This window comes from Pocillopora verrucosa, chromosome 12 (genome assembly GCF_036669915.1).
Source record: "Pocillopora verrucosa isolate sample1 chromosome 12, ASM3666991v2, whole genome shotgun sequence".
In the NCBI taxonomy this organism is placed as follows: Eukaryota; Metazoa; Cnidaria; class Anthozoa; order Scleractinia; family Pocilloporidae; genus Pocillopora; species Pocillopora verrucosa.
The window spans coordinates 4521680-4536068 of NC_089323.1; the positions used below are offsets into that span (position 1 = coordinate 4521680).

Consider the following 14389-nt stretch of genomic DNA (forward strand, 5'->3'; position numbering starts at 1 on the left):
CTCTCGAATGCTGTTAGATTTGTCCTCGGCGTCATCAGTATCTTCAGAGATATCTCACCTTCACAACAACTTCACATCCACTGTGGCTTGAATATCACCTGTAAATAATGCATGTATACTCAAGCATTTTAACGATATCATTTACCCTATTTGAATTGCGCGAACGATCTCAAGTGTTGTTTGTGCCACAGACATATTAAAATTCCCTAGAGGTTGGTGTACCTTGCATTAAATGACCATCCTAACAGGGAATCAATTTTTCAGCGAAAAGAAGTTCAACGACGATTTATTTTGCCGTTATACCCTGAAAAGTCTCAACATAAACCAAAGGGTTGAAATGTTCCTGAAAAGATCATAAACAATTCAAACATTCCTCCCATAGGAGACATTCTGTGTGCAAATTATCACCGGTTTTAAGAGGAACTTTCCTAATGAACGATCCTGTTTGTCTTAGTTACCTGTTTATCAAATTGGCAAACGATATTTTGGATATAGCATTGTATAACGGGGACAAATTTACACTCTCTGTGACCCTTGTTTCAAAAGAAATTGTGAAAACATCAGTCTTTGACTAAGAAAAACTATCATCGAAAGCTTCGACAGACGAAGAAGGTGCTTATGCTAATGCTATGATTTCGGAATTTGTCAGACGGAATTATAATAACATACGTACGGCAGACTGAGATCCAAAAAGGTAACAGCACATATTCCCTTCGGTTAGGAAGCAATTTGAGAATTTCCTTTGGACGAGTCTATGTTCACCAATACCATGTTCTTTAGCCAAGGTTTTGTTTTAGTTTTTTTTGAAAAACTGTACAAGCCATTTTATCTACAAGACGGCTTTGCCACCAAATAAAAATATTCAATCATTTCATGGGCCTGACCCAAGCCTTCCCCGTTTTGCACTTCACCGCTGCTATCGTACCGTGTATCATTTCGCTCCGTATTACTAAATGAACCCCTGGAAAAGGCTATCTAACAACAGCAGCTAAATAAGAGCTCTGCTTATAGAGATATTTCTATCAGGCTGGGACATTCTAGGTCAGTTCATCATATTCTAATGAAAGATTAGTATATATCAGCTTGGCTTGCCTAGCTTAGCTCTTAACTCAGCAAGTCAAAGTAAATAAATGAACATTTTTAAAATTATCTGAAGTCCTTTAGAATATAAGTCTACGATATCTAGAAATCACGCTCGGAAATCAGTCCATCGATAAATAAATTTGAACTTTTAAATATTACGGACAAAATTTATTTGATTCTCATTTTATTTATGAGATTTACCTTCCGTTATGACATTCATGACATTTATAGCAACACTAACTATTTCATGTTATTTCACTCGTCAAAAATTTACATACAACCTGTCACTGATTCCTTGATATTCGTAACGATCTCGAGGACAAATGCGAATTGTTAAAGGGAACCATATAAAATAGATTCGAGCGTAGTACTTTTTGAAACAAATATTTATAGCTTTCAAAACACGGTTTTTTTTTCAGAAGTTGAATGACATAAATAATGTTTTGACTATCAGATGAAATTCAAGCGCGGAAGTGATTTGCAGTGGTGAGCTGTCATAAAAACCTTTTTAATTAGAAGCAGTGGTAGGTATTCGAGAGCGCGTGAATAGCGGCTTTTGAACTCGAATGTCATTAAATGAGAGAATGTTTTCTCATAAGACCAGCTGTGTGTACACGGTCTGTAATAAAGTCAAGAAATCTTCTTTCATATACGAATTTGGTAATAAAAGTGCTTTTAAAATTACTTGCTCAAAGAAATTGATGGATAACCTGAGGACTACAAATTTGCACTCGATAAATAGTCTTAATTGATGCTGAAAACATGATGAAAAACAACTGGTCTAAACAACCATGTTAGAGTTTTTTAATTATTTCTTATCAAAAGTGTCTTTTTCAATTTTGCACTCGATAAATAGCCTTAATTGATGCTGGTAACATAATAAAAAAAACAGCTGGTAGTTTTTTAATTATTTCTTATCATAACTGTCTTCTGTCATAATTTGGGAACTTGCTCTCTGCAAGGGATTGGTCTCAAACGATAAATCTATGTGAAAATAGTGATAAATTTAAATAGATGAAAACAAAGTCTACATATTTACAAAGTTTTTGCCTTAAACAAATCGAGCCCGTGGCTCCTGTTACAATCCTTAAACAATTAGCCAAAGTGACATATCTCATCCAGTTTTGACAAATCAGCAAAATCATAAGCGCATTCTGCTCAAAAAAGAATAATGTCCATTGCTTCATTAGAAGTGTGCGAATTCGGCACATAATATCCTTGTGCTATAGCTAACAAACTAAGATTTTTACCTTTCAGTTGTTCTTGAGATAACTTGAATACAATATACAAATTAGAAGTAGCTCTTTATTTTTTCCTTACTCTTTTTATCAGATGTTATATCCTCTCCTTTCTCCTAACAACCATAACAGTTAAGTAGCTTTGGAAGAAACGGAACAAGTAAATATTGAAATAGGTCGAAACCTATGCTATGATTGTCAACTTTACTGCTTGTTTTATATCTCTGAACTTCCAATGGTAAAGAAACGTTTTAAAGTGGAGTTAAAGAAAACTAAAACATTCGCCATGCCGCTGATTATTTCATAATCAGCGGCATGGCGAATGACGTATTTTCTAAAGTCTTGATCAGGAAGCAAAATCCTAAGCGCATACTCATTCAAGATTATAGCCTTCACTACTTCATTCATTCATATTCTCTTTTTTCATAATTTCAATAATGGTCTTTTTTTGACCATCAGATGACCTGAAGTGGTGAGCTGTCATAAGAGCGCGCTTCGTACTCGACTGTCATGAAATGATAGAATGTTTACTCAAAAGACCAGCTTTGTGTACACGGCCTGTGATAGAGTCACGTATTTCCCTTGAATATTCGAAATTGGTAATAAGAATGCTTTTAAATTAACAGCAAAGAAACAGGTTTAAAGTCGAGTTAAAGAAAACTACTAAATCATCTGCCATACCCTTGATTACGGTGAAATCCGATAATCGGGTTAAACTTTAAGCAGAATCTACATATAAGTTATAGAAGAAGCAGTACATGCCAACGTTAAAATAGGTCTACCCCTCTGCAAAGCAGATTGCTTGTCTGATTGTCCGCTTCACTGCTCGTCTCACTTCACTTATCTTCCAGCAGTAAAGGAACGGGTTTAAAGTAGAGTTAAAGAACATCAAGACATTTGCCATTTCGTGGATTATGAAGAAATTCGATAATATCTCTACACTAAGAAATTTCACAATTTTCATCGTAAATTGTGGTATGTAACAGACAACTAAAGCTAACTGCACCCATAGTGCATTGTGCACTGCCTCTCTGTATCGCGCCATGTTCAGTGCATTTAGTTGGCTCGGCTGTTGTTGAGCATAATCTTGTATTTGAGCCTGATGATGTCTGAGAGCGCAAAAAATCTTTGTGTACGAGGCGATTGAGATTACCACGCAAGATGGTATAATTATCAAGCTGCTCGAAACAGCTACACGGTGATTAAGATGAGAGAATAAACTAGTGACTATACACACAACCCAAACGATAGCTAAAATGATATACGTGCGCCTCAAAGTTACAATCTCTTTGTATCTCAGTCCCAACAACATGGCGAGAAGTCGGTCTACGCTTATGGCTGTCATCGTCAACAAAGACACTCCACATAATACATAGCTTGATATGACGATTGCGTCCCTTGCGTATCGACAAAGACTCCAGTGTTCGTGAGCCAAGGACATCCAATAAGTAACATAGAAAGGCTGGCTAACAAGACCAACCAACAAATCAGTTGTTGCCAGACAACGATACAAGAGTTTGGATGGTGGATGCAGGGAAGATTCCTTGTAAAGGGCAACAAGGATAAGAGAGTTCCCAAGAATCGCTGTGATGGAGAATAGAGTGTTGACTGCTGAAAATGAAATGGAATGTTGTTTAAACTCACCTACCCAAACCGGGGAACATAGCGATGCCTCAAATGTTTGCGGATGTGTTCCACTTCCCGTTATATTTATTGTCGCCATCAACCTGCTGTCGTTTCCACTCTTTTGCGGATTCTCCTTAGTTACAACGAGGAATACTTCGTCCTAACAGCACCCTCCAATTCGAGGTCAGTCAAACCTTTATTTTTGAATAGCAGCTACAGAGAGTAAAATTCATCAGTAGCGCCTGAGTATGTAAAATTCCTGAAGAAAAAAAGCCGGTTTTCCTGCGCGAATTTGAATAAGTAATATGGTGAAAGTGAAACTGCATTTGTGATAGATTAGTTTCCCAACACAACAGCACATTTTAAATGGGGGAAATGTTGATCAAAAGGTCATAAATAATTCAAATGCTCCTCCCACGGGAAACATTGTGTGTGCAAATTATCTCTGGTTTTTAAGGGAGAATTTTGCTACTGAACATTGCTGTTTGTCTTAGTTACCTGTAACTGTTAAACAACATTTTGGATATGGCATAGTATAACAAAGACAAATTTATTCCCTCTGAGACCATTGTTTCAAAAAAAGAAAAACAAAAAAAAAGTGACAGATGATGAAGTGCTTACGCCAATGCTGCGATATAGGGGACTTGTCAGAATTATGATCACGTGCGTACGGCAAACTGAAAAACAAAAAGATTGCAGTGCAGATGTTACTCGGTTAGGAGGCAGTTCGAAGACTTCCTTTGGACTAATCTATGGTCACCAATACCATGTTATTTTAGCCAAGGTTTTTGTTTTTGTTTTTTTGAAAAACTATACATGTACCAGCTTTCTTTCCTACTATATACGGAATGCTACCGAATAAAAACAATCAATTATTTTCTAGGCGCAAAGCATAAAGCTATAGAAACATTTTTACATCGTTTGCTTAATAAATCATTGAGTAATAGAAATTAAATTTTTTGCGTTGAGTCATTATTTGATTTAAAAACATTACCGTTGCAACAATTAAAGTTGTTATGTATACGACAAGGTGATTGCATTCATTTTGTCTCTCGATTACTCTTCCGTAATAAGTGGCTCCACTACTCACTTGAAAAAAATATATGTTATAGTCTCTTGTATTCTGCCTCACAGCCTATTTTTTTTATCTGACAGCTTATCGAGTGATTACACAGCCTATTTGAGACGTTCAGCTAGTAAAACGAAGTGCACAGTAAACGGCGCGATAGTCAGGGCGGACCGAAAAAGTCGAGTAAAGAACGGCGTTCACCCAACCCGACCTGGCCCAAAATTCCCCCGTTTTATCACTCCACCGCTACTATCGTGCCGTGTACCATTTCGCTCCGTTTTATTAAAAGGCTTGTGGTAGCAACAGCAACTAAATATGAGCTCCGCTTAAAGAGATATGCGTAACAGCCTGGGACATTCTACATCATTTCATCATATTCTGTTTAAAGATCAGTTTCAGCTTGGCTTGCCCTTCTTAGCTCATGACTCGGCGAGAAAAAGTAAATAAAGGAACGTTTTTAAAATTTTCTGGAGTATTTTATAACATAAGTCAAAAGGCAATAGGCAACATTCTTCTGTTGTTTCCAATCTTTTACAGATTATCCATATTAACTACGACAAATATTTCATCTTAACAGCATCCTCCGAGTTAAGATCAGTCAAACCTCACTTTGTGAATAACAATTACATACAGACCTCATCAGTAGCGTTTGACTATGCCAAATTCCCAAACATATTGTCTGGTGTGTCACAAGAAAGAGAAATAGAAAGACTGGGTTTTCTGCGAATTTGTATTCGCAAATATACATTTGTGATGATAGAACTCTTTCATGATACGCCAGTCGAATAAACTTTTTTTTGATAGAGTTGTTTATCCAATGTTAATATATTAACTTACGCAAACTTGGGACGCCCTCAATTATCTTCATCCAAAGAAAAAAAGCCTTTTTTGAAAACGTTAATCGGTATTGGGAAAAATAAAAAACTAGATTACATAAAACTATTCAAATTAATGTATGGTTACAATTGCGTAATTACACCTAAAAAAAATTGGAATTTTTGTTCTTTTTTCTCTACGTGTTTCACCTGACTGAAACTTTGAGATAATGACAGACTCTCTACCAATCAAGCTGTATTTAAGTCTGCCTTTATGTCCTAAAAAGTCTTAAAATAGATCTAGCGGTGAACAGTTTGCGGCAAATACCTTAAACAATACAAATTCTCCCTCGCTTCGGACCTTTTTTTTGTGCAAATCATCTTATACTTACAATATAAGGTTAGGTTCTAGTAATAAGCAGCGCTGTTAGCGAGACTCTTCATTTAACAAATCGTCCACGGCCATGGTATATTGTGTTCTGTGCTCTTATCGACAACGATATTCGTCATCACAGCGGTCAAAATAGTGCGGAGTCACGAGGCAACTTGATAAACAGTCTTAATTGATGTTGGTAACATACTGAAAAATAGCTAGTCTTATTAACTATGTTAGAGTTTTTTTCAATCATTTCGTATGATAATTTTCTTCTGTTCAAATTTGCGAGCTTAACAATTGGTCTCAAATGGTATCTCTATATGAAATGGTGATGATCAACTTCTTTTTTAAATATTTCCTTTCGTGTATTTGAACAGCTGCAAAATTTCGTTGTAAACACTACGGCTAATTGTCAATCATGGCAAAATCAAGCGGCTGGCTCCTTTAACAGCTCGTTATCACTAAACCATATTTCTGAGCCAAGGTGACATATCTCATCAAAATCCTGAGTACATTATGACTCCAAAATAACTGATAGCCTTCACTACTTCACTGCAAATTTGCAAATTGGAGATACGTTACTGTTTTGTTAAACTATACTCTTTTCACCTAGTTTTTCGTTAGATAATTCGAATACAATATATTACTTAGAGGTAGCTCTTCATATTTTCCCCTGCCCTTTTTATCACGAAATGACGTATCTTCCTCTTTCTCCAAACAACTGTCATTTTTCAAGTAAGATCGAAGAAACAGCACATGCCAACGCTAAAATAGGTCTACACCTTTGCATAGCAGATTACTTGTCTGATTGTCTGTTTTACTGCTCGTCTCACTTCACTTATCTTCCAGCAGTAAAGGAACGGGTTTAAAGTAGAGTTAAAGAACACTAAGACATTTGCCATTCCGTAGATTAAGAAAAAATTCGAAAATCTCGTTGCACTAAGAAAGATCACAATTTCTACTGTGAATTGTGGTACATAACAGACAACTAATGCTAACTGCACCCACAGTGCACTGTACACTGCCTTTCTGTATCGTGCCATGTTCAGTGCATTGGGTTGCATCGGCTGTTGTCGAGCGTGATCTTGTATCTGAGCCTGATGATGACTGAGGGCGCGGAAAATCTTTGTGTACGAGGCGATTGAGATTACCAGGCAAGATGATATACTTGTAAAGGTGTACCAAAAGATTGTACGATAATTTAGATGAGAGAATGAACCAGCGATTAAACATCCAATCCAAACGATAGCTAAAATGATATGCGTGCGCCTCAAAGTTACAATCTCTTTGTATCTCAGTCCCAAAAACATGGCGAGAAGTCGGTCCACGCTTATGGCCGTCATTGTAAACAAAGAAACTCCACACAATGTAAAGCTTGATATGTAGCCTGCGTTCCTCGCGTATCGACAAAGACTCCAGTGTTCGTGAGCCAAGGACATCCAATAGGCAGCATAGAGAGGATGGTTAACAAGACCAACCAACAAATCAGATGTTGCCAGACAACGATACAAGAGTTTGGATGGCGGATGGAGGGAAGATTCCTTGTGAAGGGCAACAAGGATAAGAGAGTTCGCAAGAGTTGCTGTTATGGAGAGGAGAATGTTGATTGCTGAGAATGAAATGGGATGTTGTTTAAAATTAACTTCCCAAACCGGAGAGCATATCAATCTTTCAAATGTTTTTGTCTGTGGTCCACTTCCCGTTATATTTGTTGTCGCCATCATCCTGCTGTCCTTACCACTCTTTTGCAGGTTATCCTTAGTTATAACGAGGAATATTTCGTCTTAACGGCACCCTCCAATTCAAGATCAGTTAAACGTTAGTTTTTGAATACCAACTGCAAAGAACAAAAATTCATCTGTAACATCTGACTACATAAAATTCCCGAGGGGTGAGAGGTTTGTTACGTGAAAGAGAAAAAAAGTCCAATGTTTTCTGCGCGAATTTGAATTAGTAATAAGAGGAAAGTAAAGCTGTATTTGTGATAGGTTAATTTCACAATACAACAGAACAAAAGCCTCTTCACCTAAGTAAACCTTCTGTGATCGGATATTGATAGTAGACCGTTGACCAACGCATCGGCCGAATTGCTGTTTGGATCAGATTCGTTTTCTTACTCGGAAAATAGCGTGAATTATTCATTCACGTGATCTTGGGATGCCACGAATTTTTATCAGCTTAGGCAAACTGAGAGTAAAACTCCAATTTCAAAATTAATGCTGGTTCCAGATGCAAGGCTATTCTAACTATATTTGAATTTTTGCTCTCTACGTGTCGCACCTGTGTTGACTTAGGAACGAAACAGCGACAAGCGTAATATGTTACATCTTTAGCCTGTCTCTCTCTTAGGTTTATCATCCACTATTTACCCACCTCTTTTATGGCCGCAAATTCAGCCAAATTATTTCTTATGGTCGCGAGAAAATTAAAGTTCAAGAAGCTTGAGGCTCCATTTTTTTCAAATATTTAATTAATAGCAAGGTAAGCTTCTTGTTTCTTGGAAGGGAAACGACTATGTGACCGATTCTGAGAGCAAGGACAAAGGACGCATTCAAACCAGTCGCTAGACATATCAATCTCTCTGATCATTCTGAGCAGCATATAGTAGTTTGCGGCCCTTTGCTATACCTAGGCAGTTCGGAAAGCAGCAAAACTGTAGAACAAAAATTTGTCTTTAAAATCGGCATTCTTAATCCCTACGGTATTAACGAACGCCTTTCATTTAACTAATTTACTTTTGTTTTCTCGTCACCAACTTCCACCAATAGCGTAGCTCCACTTTCTGTAGGAAAACCTACACACAACCCATAATTCCTCCAATCGCTTTGAGGAAGGGCTAACGCTCGAAACGTCAGCTTTTAAACTCTTTACAATGACCAATTTACGTTATGAACTCAGTTTGAAATACTGAAAAACCCTAAATTTCTTGTTACTTGTTTATGTTTCCAACACGCAGCCATGCACAGGGCAAGTGATTGGATTCATTTTGCTGCTATTTTCTGTGCGATTAACGATTTACCTTTGGTAATGAAAATTCAAATTCGAAACGTAAATGTAATAAAGTCGTCTGTTAATCACAGTCGAAAATAATAGACTTTATGTTAACTCTAGATCTTTCAATTCTTATTGAGATACCAAGTCCTGGGTAGTACGAGGTCAGCGGAGTCATTCGAGGCGGGCTAAACAACGAACACCGCACATCTACAGAATCAACCTCGCAAGACTTAAAAGAAAATAATTTTTTAATAAAAAAAAAAAGACGAAAAGGAAACAACAAATACAGGGCAACTAAGGGGGAGAACAGGGGGTAATTAAGTGGATGCAAGTCAACTTTTATCTTCCCATTTTTAAGACTTTGATAAAGTGGATTACCCATTTTTCATTTGCTCGGCTGTCTCAAAGAGGAGACTACTGGCTACGAAATTATTTGCCTTGTGCTTGTCGGTCTGTGTAAAAAAAAATACATATTTCTATTGGGTGCTAGTTTAAATTTGCTGTTAATAATCGGGTATCGATTTTTTTAAACTAATTAAAAATTTTTTCAGCTAGTGATGAATGACATATTGCCTTGTTTCCCGATTTTGCGATACGAATTGAACACCCTGTCTTTCAAGGCTTTCTCAAGGTTGTGTTGGAGATTTCTATATCAAATCGCCTCATTTTTAGTTCAGTTTCCTGAGCAGGAGTTTATGAACGCGTACAATTTCAATAAGTATTGCGTTACTTATGGATCAGGGGATTTCGGTTGCAACTTGAATAAAATCTTAGGTCAACAAATAGAGGTCCATGACAATAAACGATTACCATATAAACTCCCGTGTTCTACGAGGAGTTCCAGCCCTGAGGAAAGCCGTAACAACACACGTGAAAAAATATGGTATTTTTTCACGCATGTTTGATATTGTCCATAACCTACTGACACGTCACTAGCTTTGTGCGCCACTTGGTTAGGTTGATGAATGAAGGGCAAAGCCTTCACGGTCCTCCATCCAAGGTCGTTCGTCGAAAAATTTTTTGGATTATGGCTGCTAAAACATTGAAAAATCCATATCGCTTATAGACAGTGACGTTCAAACTTTCCTAGAAAGGGAAGAAAACCAAAATACGAAAATAAAAACCGAAAGTTACGTATTCAGTGGCTTTGGTAATAGCATTTCTAATGGCTGAGATAAAAAATCGGCCACTGGAAGATTTGCTACAGGCCGATTTTTGCCGTGTGCCTGAAAGATTTCTTCTGTCGGTAAGGACCAATTCAAAAACTGATAATTTTGTATATTGAGAATTAGGCCCATTGTTTGTTTTTGTAGTAATTCAACGAATGTTTTCATCTTGAGTGCACCAACGAACATTACGATTTTTTCTTGGGATTTGTCAATCCTTTAATTTTCATTCATTATTAGAGTCGACTTTTCTTGTCAATAAAGGGCCATTGTATTTATATGATGAACAAAATAATACATGGTTGCTTGTGGGTATGAAATTTCTCTTCTCGTGTTCAACTCAATGTCTCACTCGTTCGCGCCATCTAAAAACTTTGACCTCATCGTTTCGTGGTGATGTGAGCCCATGGTTTGGTTATCAGGATGGACAAATTCTGATGTTGTCTTAAATGGAATATTTTCTATCTGCGTCATACCATCTCCATACCATGTCCCGCTTTGCAAGCTTTCTATTATCGTCAAACATGGAGCAGATATTTTTCTTTCCATCGTTGTGGTTTTTGACACTCTCGTGCTCCTCGGTCCAAGAGTCTGCTTCGGAAATGAGTATGGTCGTTTGATGCTTAGAGCTCCTTCGGTGTCCACAAGCTCCACGGTGCAACGGTTCTGTCTTGCACAACGCCCCTTGGGATCTACTCGCTCGATTTCCTGTGTCTTCTCCAATCCTATCATTTTTAGCAGAGCTTTCCTGTAACGTTTGTTTCTATAGAAATATAGGACGGGATTCGCTAGAGAGTTTATTTGAATCCCGATATATGCCCATCGCAAAGCTGAATACGTGCGAAAAACTGGTGAGTATGATACCGAGGTCATGACTACTAGTATCGGAAAACAACAGATTAAAGCGGCTATTAACAGCAGAAACGCAGTGTAGGCAAGTTTCCTTTCCATTTTTGCTTTAATTAGAGCACTCAATGGGCTGATTTGACATCTGTTTTGCCTCCGTACCTCGATATAAATCATGCGATAAAAATATACCACCGTTAACGTTTCAGTGAGCCAGCTGAAGTTGATCGCAATATTCATCACAAGTAGAACCTCTTGAGGAACTTTAGCGAAAACTAATGCTCGATATAGAGCCACTTTTGTGACGCTGTCCATCCAAGCGATTAAAGTGTACTTCTTTATGCGTCCTTTTGTGACTAACACTTTGTACTCTGTCCATTTAACTATCGCCACATACCTCTCCCAAACTATCAGCAATAAATGGTGGTAGGAGGTAACATATAAAGTGATCATTACAGAGAGACCGATTTCACCCATCAGATAGATTGTGCTGCGTGTTACAGTTCCCCGAAGAATCAGTGCATCCATTGCGATTGAAAGTGGCATAGAAACTGCGCCAACTAAAAGATCAGTCACGGCCAAATTAGCAATCAGAATATTTGAGTTTTTCTGTAGCTCTCTTACTTTCTTGATTGCTAAGATCACTAACATGTTTAGAAATATGATCCATGGACAAGCAAAGGCTGTTGCACCAATGGTGAGCTGAAGCGAAAGTGTTTGCTTTGAGTCCCATTTGAATTTCGTTATGCTTGGGCCAAAAAACCCTGATTTGGAGGAATTGTTAAATGCATCCTTAAAGTTACTTACATTCATTTTGTTAAATTCCAGTTTTATCACCGTGTGTTTTACGTTCAGGCTTGTGGACTGATTTCCGTGAAAATAATCTATCGGAAATAATTTGTTAAAATTCGATTTTCTCTTGAGAACTCCAATTGCCTATTTTCCTGGAATATTACCCATAGTTAGACGTAAAGATAACATTACTTACGTAGTTTTCTCGAGCGGAGGGATATCAATAAAATTTTAATTCCTTGTGATGAAAATTCAGATTCACTGTGGTAACGGGGATCAAGGCTGTCAATAAAGAAATGGTCGAAACAAATTAACAAATAATAATTTTTATTCTAACTGCCATATTTTCATCTAATTTGGAATAAACCTTAGAAAACCAAACATTTGAGATCACCATAATATAATCAAGACTAAATAATCATCAAATCGACAGTGGTTAAGCGAGCAATGTATTCTTGTCTACAATGATATTCGTCATCATGGTGATTCATGAGGGGCAGTGTTTTTGAAACGTTTCTTTTTGTCAAGTTCATAGACATATTGGAGAAGAATTGCGTCTCGAACTCCGAACTTTCATTTCCATTTCGTTACCATGGGAGGTACTCGTCAATTGTGAAAAGTTCGCTTCAATGGTCTGCGTAGCCGTCCTGAATAGGCTAAAGATTAGAATGAACAATATGGATTCTGAAGTCTTTTGTTTTCTTCAAGCATGGAAATCAAAACAGACAGGAAAAATATATTGCGGCCCATACACATCACGCAAATCCTGACATTGGGTGCTTAGATCATATTTGGTGCTTCTTATTTCATTTTCCCCCATGATTTTTTCCCTGTTGTTTTCATTTCTTCTCTTCACTTCTAAGGGTTTTTTTTTCTAATGGATTTTTATTTGCTTTTCACCGATCGTTTTTCTTTTTGGTTTTTAGGGTCTTTTTAATATTTCCGTCTGGTGAGGCTCAGATGTTTTTACTAATGTTTCTCGTTTCCCCTTTTGATTTGCTGAGCATATTAATTGGGCATATTGTTTTCTACAGATTTGTGATCGGCGGTGCATTATTGCGAAGATCGCTTTCATTCCCGACTTCATTCGTAATTCACATATTTTGTTTTCGTATATTCAAGGGTTTTTGTATATTTCAAGGGTTTTTTTGGAATTAAAATAGTGACCAGCTCTAATTGGCATGTCAGCACGGTTGGCGGAGCACTGCGCAGGTATTGCAGAGGTCATGGGTTCAAATCCCGTAAAGGCCTGAATTCTTTTTTTTTTTTCAGGTCTTATTTTCACTACTGCTCATGTAGTGTTCATCACTGCGAAGTTCGCTTTCATTCCAGATCGGCGAGAGATGGCGAACTCAGTCATGTGGGAACTGTACAGAAAATCCCACGAATCAGTTCAAATACATTTATTGCAAACCTTTTTTAGGCTCTCAGAGTATTTCAAGTGTAGGCTGCCAGATCTACGCAATATTTTCAAGTTCAGAGTTTGTGTAAGTACTTACGAGTTCTGTGAGGTTTCCGGATCAGGAAAACAACGAATGAAAGCCACTGGGGGATTTTGAGTTTTCAACGACAACAGCCGAAAAAGAAGGAAAAAAAAAACAAACAAACAAACAAACAGACAGGTGTTTCTGTGATCACGTGGAACTGTGCAACCCACTCGAAAACTAAATAAAAAGCTTGACTCGGTGCCTTTAAACAGGCTCTTTAATGCGGCCAAACTTTGAGATAAGCTTCTTGGAAAAATTTTATGACCTCGTCCGCTTGTGGGAGAGCTTCGTGGCCAGAATGAAAGTTCTGTGTCGCTTGCCAGTCCTTCGAGTTTGAAATTCTTAACTCGTTCCTTCTGTAACTATCTTTTTCCAAAGTTCTTGTCGATCGAGAGCCAGTTTGTTTAATTGTGATCGTGACCGCTTTCTGTACTCATTTTCTCTAGGCTGGCCGGATCCTGCACTTTACAGTTACTTGTTGAAGATTCAATCGCCGGACCAGAGGAAAATGTCAAAAGTGATGTTATATTCAAAAATACGTAAATTTCGTCATCATGATCAAACCTTGAGGGATTTTTCGAGTTTTAGTAAGACATAGATAATCAAGCGTTTTAACGGTATATTTACCTTATTTGGAAAAAGCGCGAACGATCTCAAGTGTCTTTCGTGCTTGAAAACATATCAACATTTCCACCAGAGGTTGGCATGTGTAGCTTGCATTAAATAACCATCCTAAAAGGGAATTAATTGTCCAGCGACAAGAAATTATACCGACGACAATTTATCCTGCCTTTTAACCCTGAAAGGTCTCATTATAGATAAAAGGGTAGAAATGTTACTCAAAAGATCATAAACAATTCAAATATTCCTCCCACGGGAAAAATTTTGTATGCAAAT

At 37.5% G+C, this 14389-nt stretch overlaps 3 protein-coding genes across 3 annotated transcripts; all 3 read right to left on the reverse strand.

Moving 5' to 3' along the window:
• Positions 1-3099: 3099 nt before the first annotated feature.
• LOC136277418 (adrenocorticotropic hormone receptor-like) lies at positions 3100-4044 on the reverse strand. The gene has a single exon (XM_066159448.1). The coding sequence runs from the start codon at positions 4042-4044 to the stop codon at positions 3100-3102; it is 945 nt and encodes a 314-aa protein (XP_066015545.1).
• Positions 4045-6983: 2939 nt separating this feature from the next.
• Positions 6984-7928, reverse strand: LOC136277419 (melanocyte-stimulating hormone receptor-like). The gene has a single exon (XM_066159449.1). It carries the CDS (start codon positions 7926-7928, stop codon positions 6984-6986), a length of 945 nt encoding a protein of 314 aa, XP_066015546.1.
• Positions 7929-10715: 2787 nt separating this feature from the next.
• Positions 10716-12026, reverse strand: LOC131793460 (melanocyte-stimulating hormone receptor-like). The gene has a single exon (XM_059110875.2). The coding sequence runs from the start codon at positions 12024-12026 to the stop codon at positions 10716-10718; it is 1311 nt and encodes a 436-aa protein (XP_058966858.2).
• Between the last annotated feature and the right edge of the window lie 2363 nt (positions 12027-14389).